We start from the raw sequence: 22317 nt of genomic DNA on the forward strand, positions 1-22317 counted from the left end.
TCTATGTGGACAAGTTTTACTATTTGAAGACTTTTAGGAGAAATAAAAGGAAAGTCAAAAACATTGTTTTCTCCAAAGACTGTCTTTATTTGTAATGCGAATGACATACATATCATATGCATGCTATGAGAGTGAAAGTAAGGGTGAGGAATGTGCTCACAGTTTTACAGTAAGTGCATCTCATGTGCATATGCCCAAGCAAACTGACATGAAGCACACATTAGTGCAGTTCTACACCTTTAAATAAGTAAGTTTTTCAAAAAAAAATTTCACTTGAATGGTTTACATTTAGGCACAGAGAACAGGTGTCAATGTGTGCTCTCACTTTAGGGTCTGCTTAGCCTTGCACACATTTGTTTCTCAGTATCGGCACTTTGAGGCTTCTATAGGCTTCCTTCTGCTTCCAAAGCAAATCAAAACTAGTAGATTTTAAAACAGAAAATCATAAGAAATCTTCTTTAACCGCCGCCCGCCGCCCCCCCCCCCCCCCCCCCCCCAAGCCAGCAGTAGGTTTTGAGCAGGGTTGTTGCGTGTGTTGTTCTCTGAATATTGGGACGGTATAATAAGACCTCATTAACATCCTTTTGAGTACATTTAGATACAATGTTGCAGCCATCTTTGGTATACACAATGTTTTCTGCACTAAAGCCCTCTGAATATTCTGCACAGATTAACACAAGTGTTAAGTATTGAACATCGTGACCAGAAAGTTTCAGCATAAGCTAGATATGAAATGGCAATGAAAAGCTAAGGTAGAGTTCAGTAATCCACTGTATAAATATCTTTATTAAACACCCAGGAAGCGTTGTGTACAGTCAGTTTTCAGCAGGCTGAATCTAAGTAATTCTGAGACTAACCACACTAGTCTCATTCTACAAGAGCAATGGCACAGAGATCAGATGCCACTGCAATGGCAGTTGACTTACCACTCCCACAGAATGGCCCCCGTAGGCACACAATCTAAAAAATGTTAGGCTTGGCCATATCAAGTACATGATGCAAGTCTCTTTAGAGAATGGCCAAGATAGCAATGATCATTAACTCTATGATAAAATCATACAATGGACTGGGATGGAGAGGCATTACAAAAAAATTAAATCGGAGGGAACCTGTCCCTGCCTTTGGTGAGATTCTCTGCTGAAGTACAGAAACAAGACTGTTTTAGTGTTTGCTGTGAACATGTGTTTCTGTTCTCAAGGCACTGACCACAAAATGCATACTGTTTACCCATTTCTCAAAAGAGTTCTGAAAATGTCCTCTTCCATCCTTTGTCTCTCATTATGGATACTGTATTCCAAAGGAAATGGCACACGTAACAGGGATCTGCATCCAAGGCCTCTATCCCCCCCCCCCCCCCCCCAAATGCAGCGCAACACAGCACTTGGGGCCCAGGTTAGAATTTCTTGCTAGATGCAGGTGGTTCCTCTTTGTATCTGTACTGAGTCCAGAGGTTCCGGAAAGTATCCTTCCACCCGTTGCCTTTTGCTAGCTTTCCAGTAGCTCCTGCACTCTTTGGTCGAGGGAGACCCTAGTGGGCAGGAAAAAAACACAGAAAAAGAATGTAACAAAAATCTTTAGCATGTGGCTGAAAACTTTGGAGAGGAATTAAAAGCCGGGCAGCATTTTGAATCATAGTAGCAAACGATACAGAGAAAGAGAGAGCTTCCTTCTCCTTTCTCCCACTTCAAGACACCTAAAGGCAGCCACTGTGGAGGGCACATTCACATTTGAAATGTACAGTAACTAGTACTTAAGCCAGGGGTGCCCACACTTTTTTGGCTTGCGAGCTACTTTTAAAATAACCAAGTCAAAATGATCTACCAACAATAAAATTTTGAAAAAACACAATGCACACTATATGCAGAGAAAATGTTAATTATCATTTATATTTGGAGTTTTTTCAAAGAGGTCAAGGCAGATAACTTTAAAATATGCAATGTCACCTCAGTAACAACTATATAAAATTAGACAAATATACACCCTCCCCTTTTACTAAACCACGATGGTGGTTTTTAGCGCAGGGAGCTACATTGAATGCCCTGCACAGCTCTCGATGCTCATAGGCTCCCTGCGCTAAAATACACTACTGCAGTTTAGTAAAAGGGGGCCATAGTGCAAAATATAGACAGCAGATATAAATTCTCAAAACGGAAACATTTTAATCACTAAATTGAAAATAAAATCATTTTTCCTACCTTTGTTGACCTGTGCATCCACTATTTCTTCCCTTCTTTCTGCCTCCTGCATGCTTCATCTCCTCCAGACCTCATTCCATTCCCCAACCAACATCTCTGTCCTACCATGAGTCCAACTTTTTCTTCCTCTCTTCCTGCCCCTCCACCCTTTCATTCTCTCTGTCTTTCTGCCCCTGTTCTGCCTCCCTGTCTTTGTTTCTCCTTTCTTTCTCCCCAAGCCACCGCCGGGGCCGTTGTCTGGGAACAGGCCCCCAAGCCACTGTAGCCTTCGCATTCTCCCTGTTTCCTGATGCCACAACAGGCCAGCAGCAACTGCAGAAGCGCCAGGACCATCAGCCTCCCCTGCCGACATCAATTCTGACATCTGAGAAGAAGTTCCAGGCCAGCCAGGCAGCAATTGGCTGGCCAAGAACTTCCTCTCTGACATCAGAATTGATGTCCGGGGAGGGTGAGGCTTGTGTGCCCGGTGCTTCTGCAGTCGCTGCTGGCCTGTTGTGGCCTTCAGGGAACACGGAGAACTCGAAGGCAACGTGAGTCTATTGCGGAGCCGACTCGCATTGCCTTTGATCGATCTTTTGGGCACCCATGACTTAAGCATTTATCTTGCACAAACATCTAAGCTACCATTTTACATAGCCAGGATATGCATATTAAAAATCCAAGCACATGCAACTTGCAAGGGTGTGTGTTCTTTGCAGGACTAGGGTAGGCCTAGAAGATTATGCTTCTTCTGAAATGGAAATGTGGCAACGTCAATGTAACAGATGAACATCAGGCTTTATGCCTGCTACCTAACATGTTTAGGTTTACACAAACTGTTCTGGTTGAGCAGTACTCAAGGGATTAGGGGAGGTTGCCCCTTTCATTGCCAGTGGTTTTTGTCCCCGCATAAAGCCAAACTGACAAGAGATATTGTCTGAGTGTCAGGAAAATATATTTCACAAAATAACTGTGTATACACTAGTTTTCAATGAAATTTTCTACTAAAAAGGATGTTTAGAGCATATGCACTTGGCACAAACAGCCATTTCCCCTGAATTTTAGAGCAAAAAAAGCTGAACTTGGTCACAGAGGAGACAACAAACCAGAGTCAAGGTTCAGAGAAAGATTTGATTGGGACCCAACAACAGCCCATATTTCAGCTAGTGCCTGCGTCGAGGGTCTATAAACACACAACAAAGTATACAAAATAAAAATGTGGTCATTGGAAATGCATGCCATACACTAACAAATTAAATATATCATGCCAAAATATACAAAAGCCATAGAAATACCAGATTAATGTTCCAGGAGAATAAAATGAGGTTTCCTAATGTCCAAGTCCACAATGACTTTTTTTTTTTTTTAAACAACATATGTTCTATTGAAAGTGATAAGGGTCACAACTGAACAGAATACAAAGAGCGAGATTCACTAAGCAAACTGATTGTGTACTGATCGCTTTGCGATCCGATTTTACTCCAGCCCAATTCACTTACCTCTCCTCCGATCAGATTCCGATCCGTGCATGCAAATGAGGGAATGGGATGCAGGGACACGATTCACTACAGAAATCTTGCAAACTGACTAGGCTGGACGATCAACACAAGAAGCAGGTAGGGCTAAGAACATAAGAATTGCCGCTGCTGGGTCAGACCAGTGGTCCATCATGCTCAGCAGTCCGCTCACGCGACGGCCCTCTGGTCAAAGACCAGCACCCTAACAGCGCACTTTCTTGTTCAGCAGGAAGTTGTCTAACTTTGTCTTGAATCCCTGGGTGAAGAAGAACTTCCTTACGTTTGTAAGGAATCTATCCCCTTTCAACTTTAGAGAGTGCCCTCTCGTTCTCCCTACCTTGGAGAGGGTGAACAACCTGTCCTTGTCTACTAAGTCTATCCCCTTCAGTATCTTGAATGTTTATCCCCTAGTCTCAGCTAGGGTGCTGGTCTTTGACCAGAGGGCCGTCGCGTGTGCGAACTGCTGGGTACAATGGACCTCGGGGTCTTACCCAGCAGCGGCAATTCTTATGCTCTTATGGATCTCACAGACTAGTCTCATAAGGCAGTCGAGCCAAAGAGCAAAGGACCTGGTTGATATTCCAAGACAGACAAAGCAGCCACAGGGGAGGCTGAAATCTCTGTGTGCCCCTCAGAAAACAAATTATATCCGGATGAGAGGCTAAGGAGCCTCTCAGAGGTTTAGGGCCTAGACAGGAAAGACCGGCAAGCTGCACCCTGAGAGAAGCCACAGCCAGGCCCTTTTGCCAGGCCATCCTGGAGGAACTCCAGTGTTCAGGGAACCAACGGGACAGACAGATCCTCGAGTTTCTGGGCGCACCATGCCTGATAACGCCAAGCTTTCAAATAGGCTGCTACTGTGGACTTCTTGCTACGGAGAAGGGTGGCAATCATGGCCAAGGAATAGTCCCTGCAAACTAAGGTCGCACACTCAATAGCCAGGCAATAAGACCAAAGTGGTATGGATCCTGATATGCAAATCGGGCCCTGTGTAAGAAGATGAGGATGACAACGGAGTCCGAGTCCCTGGCCAAGCTGTGCTGAACCAAATTGGTGTACCATAGGTGCCTCGGTCAGTTGGGCGTGATGAGAATCACTGACCTCTCTGGGTTGCTATTCTTCTCAACAGATGACCAATCAAGGGCCACAGAGAAAGAAAGAAGACCATCCAGTGGCCAGGGCTTAGCCAGAACATCCAGGCCCCTCAATGCCAGCCTTATGACGACAGCTGAAGAACCATTCCACTTTCCTATTGCTGCTGACACCATGAGGTCAAACGTGGGGCAACTCCAGCATTCCACAATGCAGTTGAATGCCCTTCAGGAGGCCAGAGGCTGACAACTGAGGTAATCTGCTTGGACGTTGTCACGTCCAGCCACCTGCGCAGCTGAAAGCACCACGAGGTGTCTCTCTGCCCACTGGAAGAGAAGCTGGGCTTCCATGCTCAGGGAGCCACTTTTGGTGCCCTCTGGCGATTGATGTAGGCCACCGCCATGGTGCTGTCCAAGAAGATGCCGGAGATAAGCCTCGAAGTGGAGAGCCAGTCAGATCACTTGAAACTCCAGGCGATTGATCGACCACTTCCACTCACAGAGGGCCCACTGGCCCTGAACTGGAACGTCCATGCAAACAACACCCCAGCCCCTGAGACTGGCATCTGTCAGCAAGATCACCCACTCGGGAATCCAGAGGGGAAAATCCTCAGACAGAGAAAGGACTCAGCCACCAGGGGGTAAGGCTTACTGTTGAGGCACCTTTAAAAAAAAAATGCTGGGGAGATGGAGGAAAGGGGGGGAGGGACCCCGCTCGAGACCTGCCAGGTTTGACACCCCCATGGTCGGACAGACCCCCAAACAGGGTCCACCCAAGCTTAATACAGGACCAAAAAGGGAACAAAAATTCCTAAACAAATCCAAAAGCCCTACCAAGGGAGATGGATACAGCTCACTACACCTGCTGGAGACAGAGAAGACTGAGGTAATTAGGGAGGAGTCACATGATTTGTACTATTCCAAAGTTTTGTCTCAGTCTCCACCTGCTGGTCATGAGGAGATATAACCCGCTTGTATGATTAACCTATGCTGGTCTGGAGATTTGCTAAAGAAGTGCGCTTAGCAACCTGCACCACTGAGGAATCAACTTTCGGGGATGCAAAGTGCTGGTCAAAGGCATCTGCCACTGGGTAGAGCCTGAACCGTTATCTGTGCTCTTCAATCTTTCCCTGAGTAAGGGAAGAGTCCCCTTGGACTGGAAACAGCTAACGTCATTCCACTGCACAAAAAGGGTTGCAGGACGGAGGCTGCGAATTACAGACCGGCGAGTCTCACATCAATAGTGAGTAAACTCATGGAAACACTTATTAAACATAAATTAGATACAATCCTGAACGAGGAGAATCTACGGGATCACCACCAGCATGGATTCACAAAGGGAAGGTCCTGCCAATCCAACCTGATTAGCTTCTTTGACTGGGTAACAAGAAAACTAGATATGGGAGAGTCCCTGGACGTAGTGTACTTAGATTTCAGTAAAGCTTTTGATAGCGTTGTTAAGCAAGATGACATCGATGGGATTAGGAGAAACATCAACTACATGGGTCAATGACTGGCTGAGCGGTAGACTTCAAAGGGTGGTGGTTAACGGTACCTTCTCCAATACGTCGGAGGTGACCAGTGGAGTGCTGCAGGGCTCAGTCTTGGGACCGATCCTTTTCAACATATTCATAAGAGACCTGATTCAGGGGCTTCAAGGTAAAATAACATTATTTGCCGATGATGCCAAACTATGCAACATAGTAGGTAACAGCACTTTGCCCGACAGTATGACGCAGAACTTGCTCTTTTTGGAACACTGGTCATCGACTTGACATCTAGGCTAGAGAATGACACGGGGAAAAAATCTGTCCCCGTCACCGGCCCACCATCCTCTGCACCGCCCCGTCACCCCCGTTCCCTTCACCCCCCCCGTCACCGTCACCGCCATCCCTTTCACCGCCCCATCACCGCCACTGCCATCCCATTCACCGCCCCGTCCCCGCTGCATCCATATAAGCCTTAGTACTGTAATATTTAGCTTATTCCTTTCTTATAAATCAAAGTTCCTGCTGCTGAACTAGAGAAAGAGATGTTCAGCTGGCAGGGCTTTGTTTATAAATTTTTATCAACACAACTAATATACTATTTTATCCTAAAGCAAAAAATAAATAAATAAATATAATTTTTTTTTCTACCTTTGTTGTCTGGTTTCTGCTTTCCACATCTTCTCATTGAATTCCTTCCATCCACTGTGTGTCTTCTCTCTGCGTCTTCCATTTGCTGTTACTGTGCCTCTCCCTTAACCCCCCCCCCCCCAATTGGTCTAGCACCCATCTTCTTCCCTCCGCTCTCGCATAGTCTGGCATCTGTCTTCTTCCCACTCTGTCTTCCACATTTCCCTTCGGGTCTGTTCCTCTCCACCCTCCTTCAATGTCTGTCCTATTCCTTTCCACCACCACCCTTCCCTCCCTCCTTTACCATCTGTTCCTTTCTACTACCCTTCAGCTCCTCTCACCTGGCTTATCTATCTACCTTCCTCCCTCTTATTTCATGGCACGTTAAAATGTAATTTGTGCAAGCCACTGGAGCCTGCGAGCTCGGTCCCTGTCCCATCCCCACAAACCATCTCGCTTCTGTGCTCCTATTTTCTCCATTTCTAATATCTCCCCTATGTATCTGTCATTGCCCCCCCTGTGTCCATATACCATCCCCATGGCATGTCCCCTTTATGTCTCTGTCCCTATGCCCCATGCACATAATTTCTCCTCTTTCTGTTACCTTCCTGTGTCCAGATTTCCCCTATCTTCCTCTTCCATACCAGTGTGTCTCTTCTTTTCAACCCCATCTAGCTTTTTTCCCTCTTTCTTCCCCCCCCCCCCTGCTTCTAGCATCTGGCTCACCTGCCAGTCCTTCCCTTTCTTTCCTGCTGTGGGTTTTTCTTTCCGACTTCATCCCCTTGGCCCAGAATCCTTTTCCCTTTCACTCCCTCCTTCCAATTTGAGCCGGGAACACTAGCGATCGCACGGTCCCCGCAGCTCACACCCGCCTGCCCAATCGATTCTAGTGTTTAGCCAGCTCTCTCCCTTCTCCTCACCTTAGTTTGTAGATTTTCTTTTTCGGCGACCCGCACGCGCGGCTGCTCAGTGTTCAATCTTCTGCTCTGCTGCAACTTCCTGTTTCCGGTTGCGTCAGAGCAGAAGATTTAACACTGAGCAGCCGCGCGTGCGGGTCGCCGAAAAAAGAAAATCTACAAACTAAGGTGAGGAGAAGGGAGAGAGCTGGCTAAACACTAGAATCGATTGGGCAGGCGGGTGTGAGCTGCGGGGACCGCGCGATCCTTCATGCCTCACTACGGGGACAAGACCATTCACCGCCCCGCGGGCGGTGAATGGCCTTGTCCCCGTCGCCGCAGCGACTGCTAGTTTTTCTTCCCTGTTTTCGGCGGGTGACCCGCGGCTAAAATGCGGTGGCCGCGGGTAAACCGCCACCGTGTCATTCTCTAATCTAGGCTTCAATGCTAAAAAGTGTAAGGTCATGCACCTATGGCAGCAGAAATCCGTGCAGAATTTACACTGTAAATGGTGAGACCTTAGCTAGGACTAAAAGCAGAACGAGATTTAGGAGTGATCATTAGTGAAGACATGAAAACTGCCAATCAAGTGGAGAAAGCTTCATCCAAGGCTAGACAAATGATGGGTTGTATCCGTAGAAGTTTCATCAGCCGCAAGCCTGAAGTCATAATGCCTTTGTACAGATCCATGGTGAGACATCATCTGAAATATTGTGTACAATTCTGGAGGCCATCGTAAAGATGTGCTGAGAATTGAGTCGGTTCAACGAATGGCCACCAAGATGGTCTCAGGGCTCAAGAATCTCCCATATGAGGAAAGGCTGAACAAATTGCAGCTATACTCACTCGAGGAACATAGAGAGAGGGGGGACATGATTGAGACGTTTAAATATATCACAGGCCATATCGAAGTGGAAGACGATATCTTCTCTCTTAAAGGACCCTCGACCACAAGAGGGCATCTGCTGAAAATCAAGGGCGGCAATTTCATGGCGACACCAGGAAGTATTTCTTCACCGAAAGGGTGGTCAATCATTGGAATGAACTTCCATTACAGGTGATCAAGGCCAGCAGCGTGCCAGATTTTAAGAAAAAATGGGATACGTATGTGGGATCTCTAGCGGGACGAAGTTAAGAGGGTGGGTCAATAGGGTGGGCAGACTTGATGGGCTGTGGCCCTTTTCTGCTGTCATTTTCTATGTTTCTATGTTTCAGATGCATTTCAATGGATCCTCAGGCACCTCCCACATATCCGGGAGCATTTTGACTATATCTGGATGATCAGGGAAAGTGGCAGACTGCGATTTCTCGCTACTCATAAGATAGCATACTATTGTAGCACACCGGCTAACCTCCAACTCCTGGAGGGATTCAGAGAACATATCAACCAGGTTCGTAGGTGTGAAAAACCTCTGCACTGTAGGAACCCTGCCCAGGTCCAGAGTCCCATCCATATCCTGATCCTGGAGATCCACAAGCACTGCAGCATCCCCCACAGGAAAAGCATGGTTCGGACATCCAGGTTGTCCACGCCAACCACTAGCACAACAGCTGGTGATACCTCGGGTATTATGCCCAGCCTTCCCATGTCCTAAGGGGAAATCCCCATAGCCAGTGAAGACAAAAGAGATGCAGAAGTATATTGTGCTGTAATGATAATAATTTATATAAATGCATCATCTTTTGTGCACAATTGAAGTTTTAAAAATGAATAAACAACATTTTTTTAAAAAAGGCACCATTTTTTGCCAAATAAGCCTGACAAATTAAGTTAATAAATTCCAGGGAAAACCTGTTTTCCAAGTCAGAAGCAGCCTCCAGGGAGCCTCCCTTAGAACTTTTGGAGGACTTCTGCACTTTAGGTGCTGAATTGCGGCTACGTTTAGTCAGGGGCTGCAAGGGCACTGTCTGTGGGGCCTGCTTTTGACTTTTTGGGTTGTTCCTGGCTAGCAACAGTGGCAGGACCCCCCTTCAGGGGCCAAGGGAACAACAAAATTTCTTCCCCCTCCCTCCAGACAACACTGCTGCTCACCAGACAGCCATCCACTACAAACAAGGCATGAATCTGAAGTGTCCTGCCTTAAGGACTTCATCTGAGTGGTTTTCTTGCAAAAACGAAGTTTGTAGAGGCAAAAAATAAACTTAATTTTTTTATATTTATTATGTCTAAGAGACATTTGGAGCATTGAGATTAAGCATCAAATTACTGCATCTCAATGGCCACTAATTTGGTCTTGGAGAATGAGATGTACAGTATCAGCATCTATGAGACAAACTGGTTCTTTTTATTACATAGAGCTTTTTGGACCCCTACACGTTTACAAAAATTAGATAGCTCTAAGTCTAATAAATGCTGGCACTGTAATCTGGAACCAGGGACGCTGGATCATTTACTGTATCATTGTCCCTACATAAAAGTTTTTGGAATACAATTTGGCCACAAATTAATAAATTGATGGAAAATCATATAGCAATATCATATGATACAGTGTTATTTGGAATGATGATGAGAAAAAAAAAGTCAAATTTCACCAGAAAATAACAAGCTTTTATTAATCATGACAGGGGTTGCCATCAGCATATAACCAACAATTGGAAGAATTATAATAACCTAAATTATACATTTATGGTGGAATACAATATGTCATATATTCAAAATGGAAAGAGCAATAGCAATACAAAGAGGGACATATACTAAATTTATGAAAATATGGGGGCCATTGACAAAATATTGTAATGAATAAATAGTAGGATTTTCTTCTTCTTTTTCTTCTTTTCAATATCTTCTTTGTGACACACATGAAGGGGAGGGAAATGAAAATAATTTTTACATAATATGATATAATATGAATATAATATGTAATGTATGATTGGAAAGTATTAGAAGGGTGGGGGGAGGGAGAAGGGATAAAAATATATTTAAAATATGATGTATTAGATGTAAAAGTGATAGTTGTGTATTCATCAATTGTATTTTAATATTTTGTACACTTTATGTAAAATTTGAAAACGAATAAAAATTATAAACCAAAAAAAAAAAAAAGAAAAATCTAAGATGGACGCCAAGCAATTTTCAAAAGAAAATAGCTCAGGAAAAGCACAGGAACCCCCAAAAAGCAGCAATTTTAGGATTCTTGAAGGGGGGGGAGACAAGGGCTAACTCCAAACTGCCCAAAAAACCACTTTTAAGGACTCCCTCAAAATCGCTGTGACAGAATGTGAGCTCTGTACTGCCTTGAGGTGCTGTGTATTGCAGCAATGGAAGCTGAAACAGTTAACAGGGAGATCCTCTACAAGCATGACTGTTTGTCTTCTGACTGCCCCACCAGCTTGATACCAATGGGCCAGAGACCTCTATTGCCACTGGACACCTGTTGCAGATGCAACTTGGTAGAGGGGACGCAGTTGGCTCTGATCCCAGGCTCATCTCCATGAAGCCACGCAGCCTGCGCTCAGACCCACTAGTGGACGAACCTAGGGTAAGCCAGCTCCCAAGGAAACAGTCCCTGAGCCCCGAACAAAAGTGGCAGGCTGTCCAGAGGGTGCACTGACAGGCAACCAACTCACTGGAAAACAAACTAGCGTCTGATGAGAAAAACGCTTCTTACCTTGCCACTTGACAAGAAGGATAGGAAGTGATCTGGCAAGGGCCAGGAAAACTCCAGAGTATATCTGTCCTGAATCACCTCCATAACCCACTAAATCTAGTCGTGATCTTGGCCCACACCTGGTAAAAACTCCCTCTGCAACCATGTGCCTACCGGCACCAGGGAAGAGCCCATAAGGAGTCATTGGGCAGGGCAGGTGGTGGAGGAATGGGCGGAGGAATCAATGCCTCCGATGGGCTCCCCGAAATGACTGCATGCGCTGAAAGAAAACGACCCCGGGGAGATCTAGTGTAAGGAAAGGAAGCCGGCCCATGACCAGGTGGTATCGGTGAAAATCACACATACACCCCTGAGCAACACCACCCTATGCAGGCAGGCAAGCAAGTAAGCACAGTCTTCAGGAAGACGGGGAACTTTAGAGTCTCTACAACATGTCCAGATCCTCGCCAAACAAGATGACCCCCCCCCCCCACCCCCGAAAGGGAAATTTCTTAAGTTTTGCCTTCGATGCCACATCCACCAACCAAGCCCGGAGCCACAGGGTATGATGTGCGGCCACACCGAGAGCCATGGCCTGCAACAGATCATACATGGCATCTGAGAGATAAGAAGGCGCCCATCTCAATCTTAGTTAACTCCTGATCCACCAAGGACCAGTCATCAGACTCCAGTCAAGGACCCGCTCGGACCACCAAAAACAAGCCCGTGCCACCAGACCGCCACACAACGCTGTCTGGACCACCAGGGCAGTCACATCAAAACTCTGCTTATAGAAGGAACTCCAACCTACGCCAAGCTGCCCTCTACCGGCACTGAATACCGTTTCGTGTTGGCCAAAACCACTACATCCACTAGTGGGCGAATTCAAGGCATCCCTATCTCCCTCTGGAATGGGATAACAGGCGGGCCATAGATCGCACAAAATGAAAGGGCATTTCGGCGCCTTCCATTGCAATCAGAACAATATCCTGATGCATAGGAAAAGAGCAGGAGGCTGAGCAGATTCCCCGAAGCAAGGGGGTCCACCACATGCTCCTTTGCATCCTCCTCGAAACACAAAACTGAGGAAACCTGAAGAATAAGATCCTGGAGCTCATCCCGCTGAAAAAAAGCGTACCACAGATGCATCCTTGCTAGCCGGCGGTTCCAAGAAACTTCCGCCAGTGGCATCTGTCCCCCCCAGCGTGATCATGGAGGTCCAAGGGGTCCAAGTCCTCTTCAACCGAAAACGGGTCCCCAAATAAAAAATCCTCATCCCAAGAGACCCTCGGCCACTTGGACAAAACTGGGGGGAGGGGGAGACGGGATTGAAGCCGGAGCAGAGAGGGACTGAACCAGGGTGGGAAGCAGAGAGAACCCCCCCATTAAAAAAAAAAAAATCCAAGACCCCTGGGGTGGAAGCAGGACCCTGGCCGCCTGAAGATAAGCCTTGCACAAGGCTAAAACAAAATCAGGAGAAATCCCCTGGTGGCCCAATGGGACTCACTGCCAAAGCAGGAGACCTAGCAGAAACCTGCCCCTGTCTCTCCAACAGGGGGGAAGATCACTTGTGGCTGCAGACAAGATGGAGGAGCTACCCGCCAACCCCCCCCCCCCCATGGCAAACAGCGGCTGAGAGGCCTGCTAAAGCAGACAAGTCGGCAGCAGTGGTAAGGGAGGCCCCAGCACTATCGGCGGTAAGGGAAACCTTATTTCTCTGATCGTCGGCAGCTGGGGGAATCCCTGTGTGGGCTGCGAGAGAAGCCTGGGCTTCCCCACTGCCAGTGTGCGAGGCACTTGCGAAGGGGATCCCTGGACACCAGCACTTGAAGTAAACGAGGATTCCCTTTCACGGTGGCCGGCACACGAATACAGGCCGGCCGCATCGACCTCGCGTCTGCAGCACAATGAGCATTTTTTCCCTTTAAAAGTGCTCATTGCGCAATACACAAGCCAGCTAAAAGAAAAGTGTCAGTTAGCAATAAAAATCAATAACAGATAATTGAAGGTTTCAGACCGGCACTGCATCAGGATATCGGTAGCAAGGCTTACAGCTAAAGCAACTCTAGAAAAATCTTGAGGAGGTGAAGGAAATGGGGGGACTTGACCCGTCGAGCATGACACCCCTGAGGTTGGACAGACCCCCGAGAGGGTCCCCCAAAGCTCATTCTGGCACCAGACAGAGATATGAAGGCCACTAAACAACTTCCAACAGGCCTACACTAAACCAGGAAGCACTGCAACAGCTTACCACCACCCGCTGGAGACTGAGAACAGATTGAGGTATTAGGGACTGCACAGCCATTTGTACTACAGCCAAAAGTTTGTCTCAGTCTCCATTTGCTGGTCATAGTGAGCTATTACCCATCAGTGAACTGTGCAGGTCTGGAGAGACGCTGAAGCAGCTGCAATTTTAGAACTAGGGCTAACTCCCAAACTGCCTAAAAACCAAGCATGAAAACTGGACTGCTGGTCTTCTGACTGTCCCACTGGCCCAATACCAATGGCCAGAGACCGCTGCTGCCACCGGACACCCACACAGATGCAACTTGGCAGAGGGACGCAGTCGGCAACGATCCCAGGCTCACCTCCATGGAACCTGGGAAGAGCCAGCTACCAAGGAAACAGTCCCAGAGCCCCGAACAGATGTGCAGGCTGTCCAGAGGGAGTACTGACAGGCAGCCATCTCACTGGAAACAGACTTTACGCAAAGTCTGCGATCTCCTGCAACCAGAGCTGTCCCCATGGGGAACCTCTGCAGCACAAGGGCGGAATTCACAAACAAAAGACAGAGTTAAAAAAAAGTAAACATGAGCAGAATAGACAAGCTCCTACAGTCTGGCTTGTAGGAAAAAAATTGTATTCCTGGGGGGCAGTCCTGAGGTAAGAGGGGAGAGGCTGAAAATACTGTTTATTCGAGGCTCCCTACAAGCGGTCTAGCGATCATAGGAAAATAACCCACTTGTCCAGGAATAGAGTGGGATTGTACAAGAATTTTGAGTTAACTTTGAGGATCTCTAGCTTTTGCTAGTTGAAGGAAGCTTTTTGCTCCTTAATTATTTGAAGGTGTGTATTTATAAGCATTTAAAATTATTTTGGTGTTAAAACAAGACCAACTATAGACATTTTTAGACACCATGTTTTGCTAGTTGCCTTCAGTTTTGTTTTCATAAACTTCCCTCTGTGGGGTCAGGGCCATAGCTAGGTCACATAGAAAGGGGAAGGGTTTAAAAATGGTGGTGGAAAGGGAGCCTTGTGTAACTGCACATGAAGAATTAAAGTTTCACAGACCTGGTAGAAGTCAGTTTTGATTGAGCTGGAAGACCAAAGATGGAGAAGGAACAAATTATCAGAACAAAAATAAAAGGGCAGACTGAAGATTCAGAAGCCATGAAGTGCTCATATCTGAGGACAGTGCTAAGAATATATATTTTTACCTGAACAGTCAAATCAAACTCATCACTCATTCTCCGCAGTTCCCGGCCATAGCGCATAGCCGCCCACAGGTTAGGGGGTGCCGACTTGGAACGCCCCCGGAAATACCCCAGCTCATCCTGTGCCTCAGCTTCTGTTGTGGTTGTGTCCGAGCCTATTCTGCCCCGGGGCTCCACTAAAAAAAATTGAGGACAAATATTTAGCAAGTGTATCTCTCTTGGTATTAGGGCAGAGACTGTACCAGAAGCTCCATTCTAATACCTCACATTATCTATGTAACAATGTTTTCAGTATGGTATCAGAAGATTAGGTTCTTACCTCGATAAACATCTTTCCAATAGAAAAGTATGAGTCCTGAAAAGTATGAGTGGGTAGTGCATCTTCACCCGCGAGGTATGCAGAAAGCATCTACATTTTCAAATTCACCTCCCTGCATCACCAGGCACTGTCCTCTCCTCAATTTGTTCCAAAGCAGAGATTACACCACACAAACATGTGCCTACATAAACATCAGAGCTCTAGGCCCAAAGATAGAACACATAAGAGACTGGGTAGAAACTGAGAAACTAGACTGCGTCTTCCTTGTCGAAACCTGGCTAACCTCAGACTCCGACCCCAGGATAACAGAAGTTTGCCCGCAGAGCTACAAGGTAGGTGGTCTGCAGAGAAAGAAAAAAAAAAAAAAGAGGAGGAAGACTGGCCATCTTAGTCAGAAACTCCCTAAACTTAAACATACTAGACAAAACATCCACCCCATACATGGACCTACTAGCCTGAGAACTATCATGCACCACACTAAAAGGATCCATAGCCTGCATGCTCTGCTACATCACACCAGGGAACTGGAACACAGCAAAACCAGAATTTGAAGATTTTATATACCGAAACTCACTAACGGCAGTACACAACCTAATCCTAGGAGATCTAAACTTCCATCTCGAAGACCAATCCTCTAAACAAGTAGAAAACTTACTATCTTGCCTTGAAGCCTTAGCCTACAAGATTTTAGACCCACAAATCACACATGAGAAAGGTCACCAACTTGACATCGCAGCCTGGCCTGCTCAGCTAGATACCTCAGAAGAGTTTGCAGTTTCTCCAGGCAGAGCTGTCGCAGGATTACTGGGATCCAAAGCACCCAAAGCCTCTAAGAAAAAATGTTGGATAATACCTGAAAATAAGAAATTTATCAGAGCAGATGAAAAGACACTTTCTCAACTCACTTTCAGAAAGAAAAATCTGAGGAGAGGGCAGTGCCTTGTGATACAGAAAGGCAGAGCTGAAAATGTATATAATGCCTTCTGCATACTTCATGGGCAATGTTTCCTCTAAGGACCAAGAACATGAGCGCAAAATCTTTTTTTCATGAGCAAAGGACTGAGTTGATTTGAGCAAAAATTTTCCATTACATTACCCTGATATTATACACACTGTACATTACAAATATAAATAAAAAAAAATAGAAAATAAGATGATATTTTATTGAAAGGACTTAAATAATTTCTCAGTTAGCTCTCAGAGGCCAAAATCTCCTTTCCCAGATCAAGACAGTAAGTAATCCTGACCTGAGAAAGGAGGTTTTGGTCTCTTGACAGTTGGTCAAAAATGTATTAAAGTTAGTCCCATGAAAATATATTATCTTAATTCTATTTATAATTTATTAACCTTTATATACAAGGGTACCACGCTATACTGAATTAAAAATAATTTTTTTCTGCCCATTTACTTCTCTGGTTTCTGATTTCCTCCATCTTGTCTCTTGCTGAGATTTTTCTTTTCTCCTTTTCCTTTCGGCTTTCTTCAATTTATTTTTCTACCTCTATGTCCCGATTTAATTCATTCTTACTATCTAGTTGAGTTCCCTCTTTTTACGGTCTACTGGCAGATTTCTATCTCTTTCTCTCACTGTGGCTTCCCCTTATTCCCAGTCTTTCACTAACTCTGCACTCTTTCTCTCTCCTTCCATCATTATCTCCTTTTTCTGTCCCCCCCCCCAATATTTGCTCATTTCTCTCCCCTCTTCCATCCAGCATCTGCCCCCTTCTATACAGTGTCTGCCTCCTCTGCCCCTTACCATACAGCATCTCCATGCTCTCTCTCCCCTCCATCAGTATCGTCCTCCTTTGTCTCTTCCCCCTTTCATACAGTCTGACCCAACTCTCCCCTTTCACTTCCCCCTTCCATCCAGGATTATTGTACTCCTTCTATACAACTTATTCCCCCTCCCCTTTCCATCCAGCATTTCCCCTCTCTCCCCTTCCATCAATATTTCCATCTTCTTTGTATCTCTCCCTTCCATACAACATCTCTCATTTCACTTCCCCTGTTCCCTCTTCTCTGTACCTCACCCCCAGCATCTGCCCTCTCTCCCCCCGTTCTCACTTCTATACAACATCTGCCCAACCATTTCCACCAGCTTCTGCCCCCTCTCTCTCTCCCCTATCCCTTTTCCACCAGCATCTGCCCCATCCCATTTCCACCAATATTTGCTCCTTCTCTCCCACCCTACATCCATCAGGTTCAGCCACCTCTCTCACCCCCCCCAAACCATTTCCAACAGCTTATGCCCCCTTTTTAGGGTTACCAGATTTTTACCTTAAAAAAGGGCACAAGGCCCTGCTCTGTTCCATCCCTAGACACATCTCATCCCTAGACACATCCCATCCCACTCCCACACAGCCCTTGTTTTTTTCCCTGAGCTCGGGGCTGTGTGTGGAGGTCCTCCTAGTATGCCCGAATGCAATATGATGAAGTTGTGTGCATGCGTGTAAAGCCTTCATATTGCATCCACACCTGCTTGAAGGCCCCTGCATTTTGGAAATCCATCCAGGCACCCAACAGTCCTCTAAAAAGAGGACATGTCTGGGCTTTCCAGGACATCTGGTAACCCTACCCCTCTCTCTCCTCACATCTCTTCCTCTACCCCATTTCCACCAGTATTTTCCCAAACTCTCCCATATCCACTAGTGCCTGCTCCCCTAGCATCCCCACCACTGCTACTGCTTTTCCAAAACTGCAATGGCAAACTAAAACAAATCAGTTGCAGGGCCTTCCCATACATATCTGCAGCTGCCGGCTCTTTTCTGAAAGAAATGACATCAGAGAGGGCTGGCTGGCAGCTGTGTGTACACATAGGAAGGTCCCGCAATTGGTCTGTTTCAGTTTGTCGCTGCATTAGTCTCAATCTCACCGGCTGCGCGGTTGGGCTGAATGGCCTCCTGTTAAAAAGTGCGCAGCCTAGAGGGAACATTGCTCATGGATGAAGATGCACTATCCACAGGTTCAGGACACATGTGCTTTTTGCCAAATAAAGGAGTACCAGCACAGTACACCTCGTAACACTAATGCTGAAACATTACCTCTCCACCCCCGTAATCCTTGCTCAGTAAGGGCATATTTTATGTTTTGGTTGAAGATAACCCATTAATCTCACCTCCTGATCCTGGAGGCACTGAACAACATGATTGCAAGTTGGGTTCTGTCACAGTCTGTCTGTTCAAGAAGGGGAACTGTTCTGACTGCGAGCTGTTAGTTTCTTCTTCACAGAAAACACTGCTCTGTTCCTCTAACTCAAACTCTGGGATTTGGAACATAGCCGGAAGCCAATATCCTCCGCTGAGACAGGAAAACTGGTAGGAGAAAAGAAAAACAAGAACAGAGATAAGGACAAACAAATCTATAGGAGTCTTTTATTAAATATCAAGTTTCAAGTTTATTAGGTTTTTCTAAGGTTATCTAAGCGGTTTTACAATCGGGTACTCAAGTATCTGTCCCTGTGGGCTCACAATCATTAACACATTATCTGCAGCAGGGCCCATAGGAATAAGATAGGTACTGCAGCAGATAAGAGGTCTTTTACTAAAGGTTAGCATATACAGTAAGTTAGAAACAAATTGGAAATCTAACTATGCTAAGGCAGCATTTTCTACCTACTATCACTCTGCCCAACAAGGTATGTTAAGTCTGGTACAAAGAAAGAGCAAATGACTTTTCTACGATTACATAGTGAAATTGCACGCAAAATATTGTGGTCACTTGCAATTCACTTACAGGTTTGTTGGGCTCACTGCATTTTAGGACTTATGTTGGGCCTGGGTAAAATCACTTCTGTTACTTATGCTTGCTACCTTTAACCACCTAGCAAACTGATGTTAAAAAAAAACTTTACGTTACTTGAAAATGTTCGTCTGATCTATATTTCGGGCAAGGACTTGACACATTCCAGCAAAGGGCAAAGTGTGGCTTTTTTAGTGCTCATAGCAATTACGTGGCGTAATTACAAAGACTAAAGTTTCGTGAAAGCTTGGAGTAGGGTGGTAGCGTTTCCCAGCCAGCCTTTTATTGTACTTATCATCGCGCATTCTTTCAATACGAAACTCCAACCTTCACATTCACCTATTTGATGGGGGGAGAATTAAGAGAGCTACTTTATATAAAATAAAATAAATGCAAAGCGACACAAGACTGCTCCAACGAACGTAAGTTTTCAAACAACAGAATTAGGAACAGCCACAGATTCGCTCAGCCTGTCACTCCCTACCCTCCACATAACAGCTACACACCGCTGGGCGAGGAACAGACTTTATACTGGCCAACTTACTAAGCTCCGTACTAACTCGAAACCTACCACCACTCCAGTGCAACCCGTCCTTTCCTCTGTTTATCTCAAACCGGAAGTTCGTAATTCTCTCCAAGGCAACCCTCCACAGTTAGCCAATGAAACACTAAGGCGTCATGGGCGACCAGGAGGCCGGTTTGACTTTCTTTGCTTCCTACTCCTTGGCGGCGGTGGCCTGCTAGGATAACTGCCGTATTCCGCCAAATCACAATAGCGTCTTTATGGCCGCGGCGGCTGTTCAGTGACACCGAAAAGTAAGTGAGGAAGCCGAAAATCTAAACTGACATCCACGGACCGCCGGCTCAGAGATGGAATTTTAAAAGGACTACAGATCCCGTCATCCGGCAGTGTATCACGTGACATAACGGTCACGGTTCGCTCTGCTAGAGGCTGTAAGGATGATGACGTCAGTCCCGTGCGCCGCCCATCTGTCGCGCAAGTAACTTTCATTTGAAAGAGTGATGCCCTAATAATAGCGGGGTCTGCACTTAGCTCGGGAGTGGGGAGAAAGCGAATGTGGGGCATGGTATCAATTGACACGCACGAACCTACCCCAAATCCTGGAGAAAGAAAGATAATCGTCACGTCAAACACCATACGCTGTAAACCAGAGACTTGGAGGCGTAATACATTTTTAAATCCACCAAGCACCCCAAACCTGGTTGAGAGACGCAACATTTATCAAATAGCGCGAACCCAGGAAAAGGGGTGGGGCTTCCGAAGCACTCCCAAACTTCTCAGAGGCTGGCATTCATTAAAACCCATCAGGCACCCCAGACCCAATGAGGAGTGGTATCAAAACTCACAGAACACCCCCACACCTCGAAAGAAACATGCCACTCACCTAGCACCTTTCCTCCCTAGATCCTGGAGGAAGGAAGAAAATTAATTCAGACTCAGCAACACACCTCCATAAGTCCTGTGGGACGGAAGAACCTCAAGTACCTCGTATCCACATTTTGGTTTTGGCTTTCCCTTAGCATTCTAAAACTTGGTGGTGGTCTTGTTACAGAAGAATATCCAACACCAGCCAAACTCCCCAAAGCACTGGTGTGAGGATTGTCAACCATATTTGGCAACTGGGCACCCCCTAAAACCCAGGAGAGGAGGGGAGAAAAGCAGTGCTTACTGATGTTCATCAACGTTTCTCTTAGTACTAGAGAAGAGAAGAATGTCACCAACAGCCAGAGAGCTCCTTGGAAATAGAGAAGCACTAACCCCTAGACATGGAGGCTCCCTTAATCCCTAGGAGAGGAAGGAGCATCACTCTTTAAAAATCCCATATTTCCTAAATAAATACCCATGGGGTGGGAAGGAGAAAAGTAACCATTAGGCACCCCCTAAATTCTGTTGGAAGGAGGAACAGAAAGAAATGTTATCCATATAGAGGATGACAGAAAATTACCCTTTGAAACCCAAGACAACTCTAAGCTGTTAAAAAGAAGTGAAGAGTACTACTCACCTACACCTACTGAACTCCCCCATTTCAATTTCCAAATCCTCTGAAGGCACTTTTATGCTCTGGGGAAGGGAGGGAAAGAGGCCACTCACAAGTGACTGAACTCTCTGTAATCCCATGGCATTGAGAAAGATTGTGTTATCCAGTGAGACTCAGCTGGATGTCAAATCATTCTAATTAGACACTGTCCTAGGCACTGAATCATGTTTGGCAGCCACAGTATAAACTATTGAGCTGCAGTGTGAGAAATCCTAATGGAAAACTTACGGAATCTTTTCCTTGCCATCAGGAGGCCTGGATTTCCATCTACATTACCAGATTCATCCTTCATTTGTTCCTCAAGTATCTAGTACCAGCGGCAGCCCAAAAAATCTTCTGTTGTGTTCAGTTTCTGAAGCACCATCTCCATCTAGCATCATATTTGAGGTTTTCATCCTGCAGGGCTCTGATGCACTTGGACAGTGGTCACAGTCTGCATATCAGTGTTTGTTTTTTGATCTGTGTAAATGAGGCAAGGTCGTGGCTTGTGAAGTCCTGAAGTTGAGCTTCTGTTTCTCCAATGTTGATTTTTAAGAGATCTGCAGTTGCACACCATGTTCCTGTAATGGTTAACCCAGTGCACAGAGATAAAAGATTACAGTGGTAGGAGCTAACCTGCATGTTGTAATCAGGTCTGTGGAATAATATGCATGATCATCTGCTTCCTCAGATACCAACTGGTCAGTAGTGCAGGACCCTGATTTGAGCTGGTGTGAGTTTCCCCAATTCTTCAGACTGTAGATTTGGATTTCAGCCTTGGAAAGGACTGGTAGAAGAGAAAGAACCAAGCTGTTCCACACCAGGGACAGACTTTTGAAACCACAGGTTTGCTTTGTATCTACTCACTGTGTAAACTTAAAAAAATAAAGAGCATGGCCAAAAACTGATGACTTACAGATGATTTTAGAAAGCAGTGGATCTGATAATGCCTGTACAAACAAGTCTTTGATGCCTGCTCCATGCCCTGCTCTTATCTCTTTCTCCGGCTTAGGCTGATTCCTGGGTCTCCTGTGCTGACTACAATTAGTTTGCATGTTTAAGAAAACCAGCAACGTTTTGGAATGTATAAGTCATAGAATGACTGACTATAAATTGAAAAAGTTACACTTTTGAATTTTACGTTATTTATGGGAGTGGTGAAATGTAAGCTAAGAGACTTTCCACTAGAGAAGGAAGACTTGTATTTTAGTGCTACAGACAGTATCTGCCTGCCAGATGTTTAGGCAAGCGTCTCCTTTCACATGGGCATAGGGCGGCTCTGCAGGATGGAGAAAGGATCTTCCTTCAGCAATCTAACGGAAATAATTCCTGCCGAGCACCTGCGTCCTGCCTTCCCCCCTGCAGTCAAGCTGGGACTTACCAGTCTTTATACCACCTTGTATGC

The 22317-nt window shown here is 45.8% G+C and overlaps 1 protein-coding gene across 5 annotated transcripts; it reads right to left on the reverse strand.

The window, feature by feature from the left end:
* Positions 1–766: 766 nt before the first annotated feature.
* On the reverse strand, positions 767–20143 carry BAD (BCL2 associated agonist of cell death). 5 transcript variants are annotated; one of them, XM_033954391.1, is made up of 4 exons: positions 19988–20143; positions 18251–18446; positions 14820–14992; positions 767–1528 (listed from the first exon to the last, which is right to left on the reverse strand). In XM_033954391.1, the coding sequence occupies exons 1-4, from the start codon at positions 20111–20113 to the stop codon at positions 1394–1396; spliced, it is 630 nt and encodes a 209-aa protein (XP_033810282.1). In that variant the 5' UTR covers positions 20114–20143; the 3' UTR covers positions 767–1393. The 5 variants fall into 5 exon arrangements, with proteins under 5 accessions (XP_033810282.1, XP_033810284.1, XP_033810283.1 ...); XM_033954393.1 differs by lacking the exon at positions 19988–20143 and adding an exon at positions 19445–19659; XM_033954392.1 differs by lacking the exon at positions 19988–20143 and adding an exon at positions 19358–19381.
* Positions 20144–22317: the final 2174 nt, after the last annotated feature.

This window comes from Geotrypetes seraphini, chromosome 8, assembly GCF_902459505.1.
Source record: "Geotrypetes seraphini chromosome 8, aGeoSer1.1, whole genome shotgun sequence".
Lineage (NCBI taxonomy): Eukaryota > Metazoa > Chordata > Amphibia > Gymnophiona > Dermophiidae > Geotrypetes > Geotrypetes seraphini.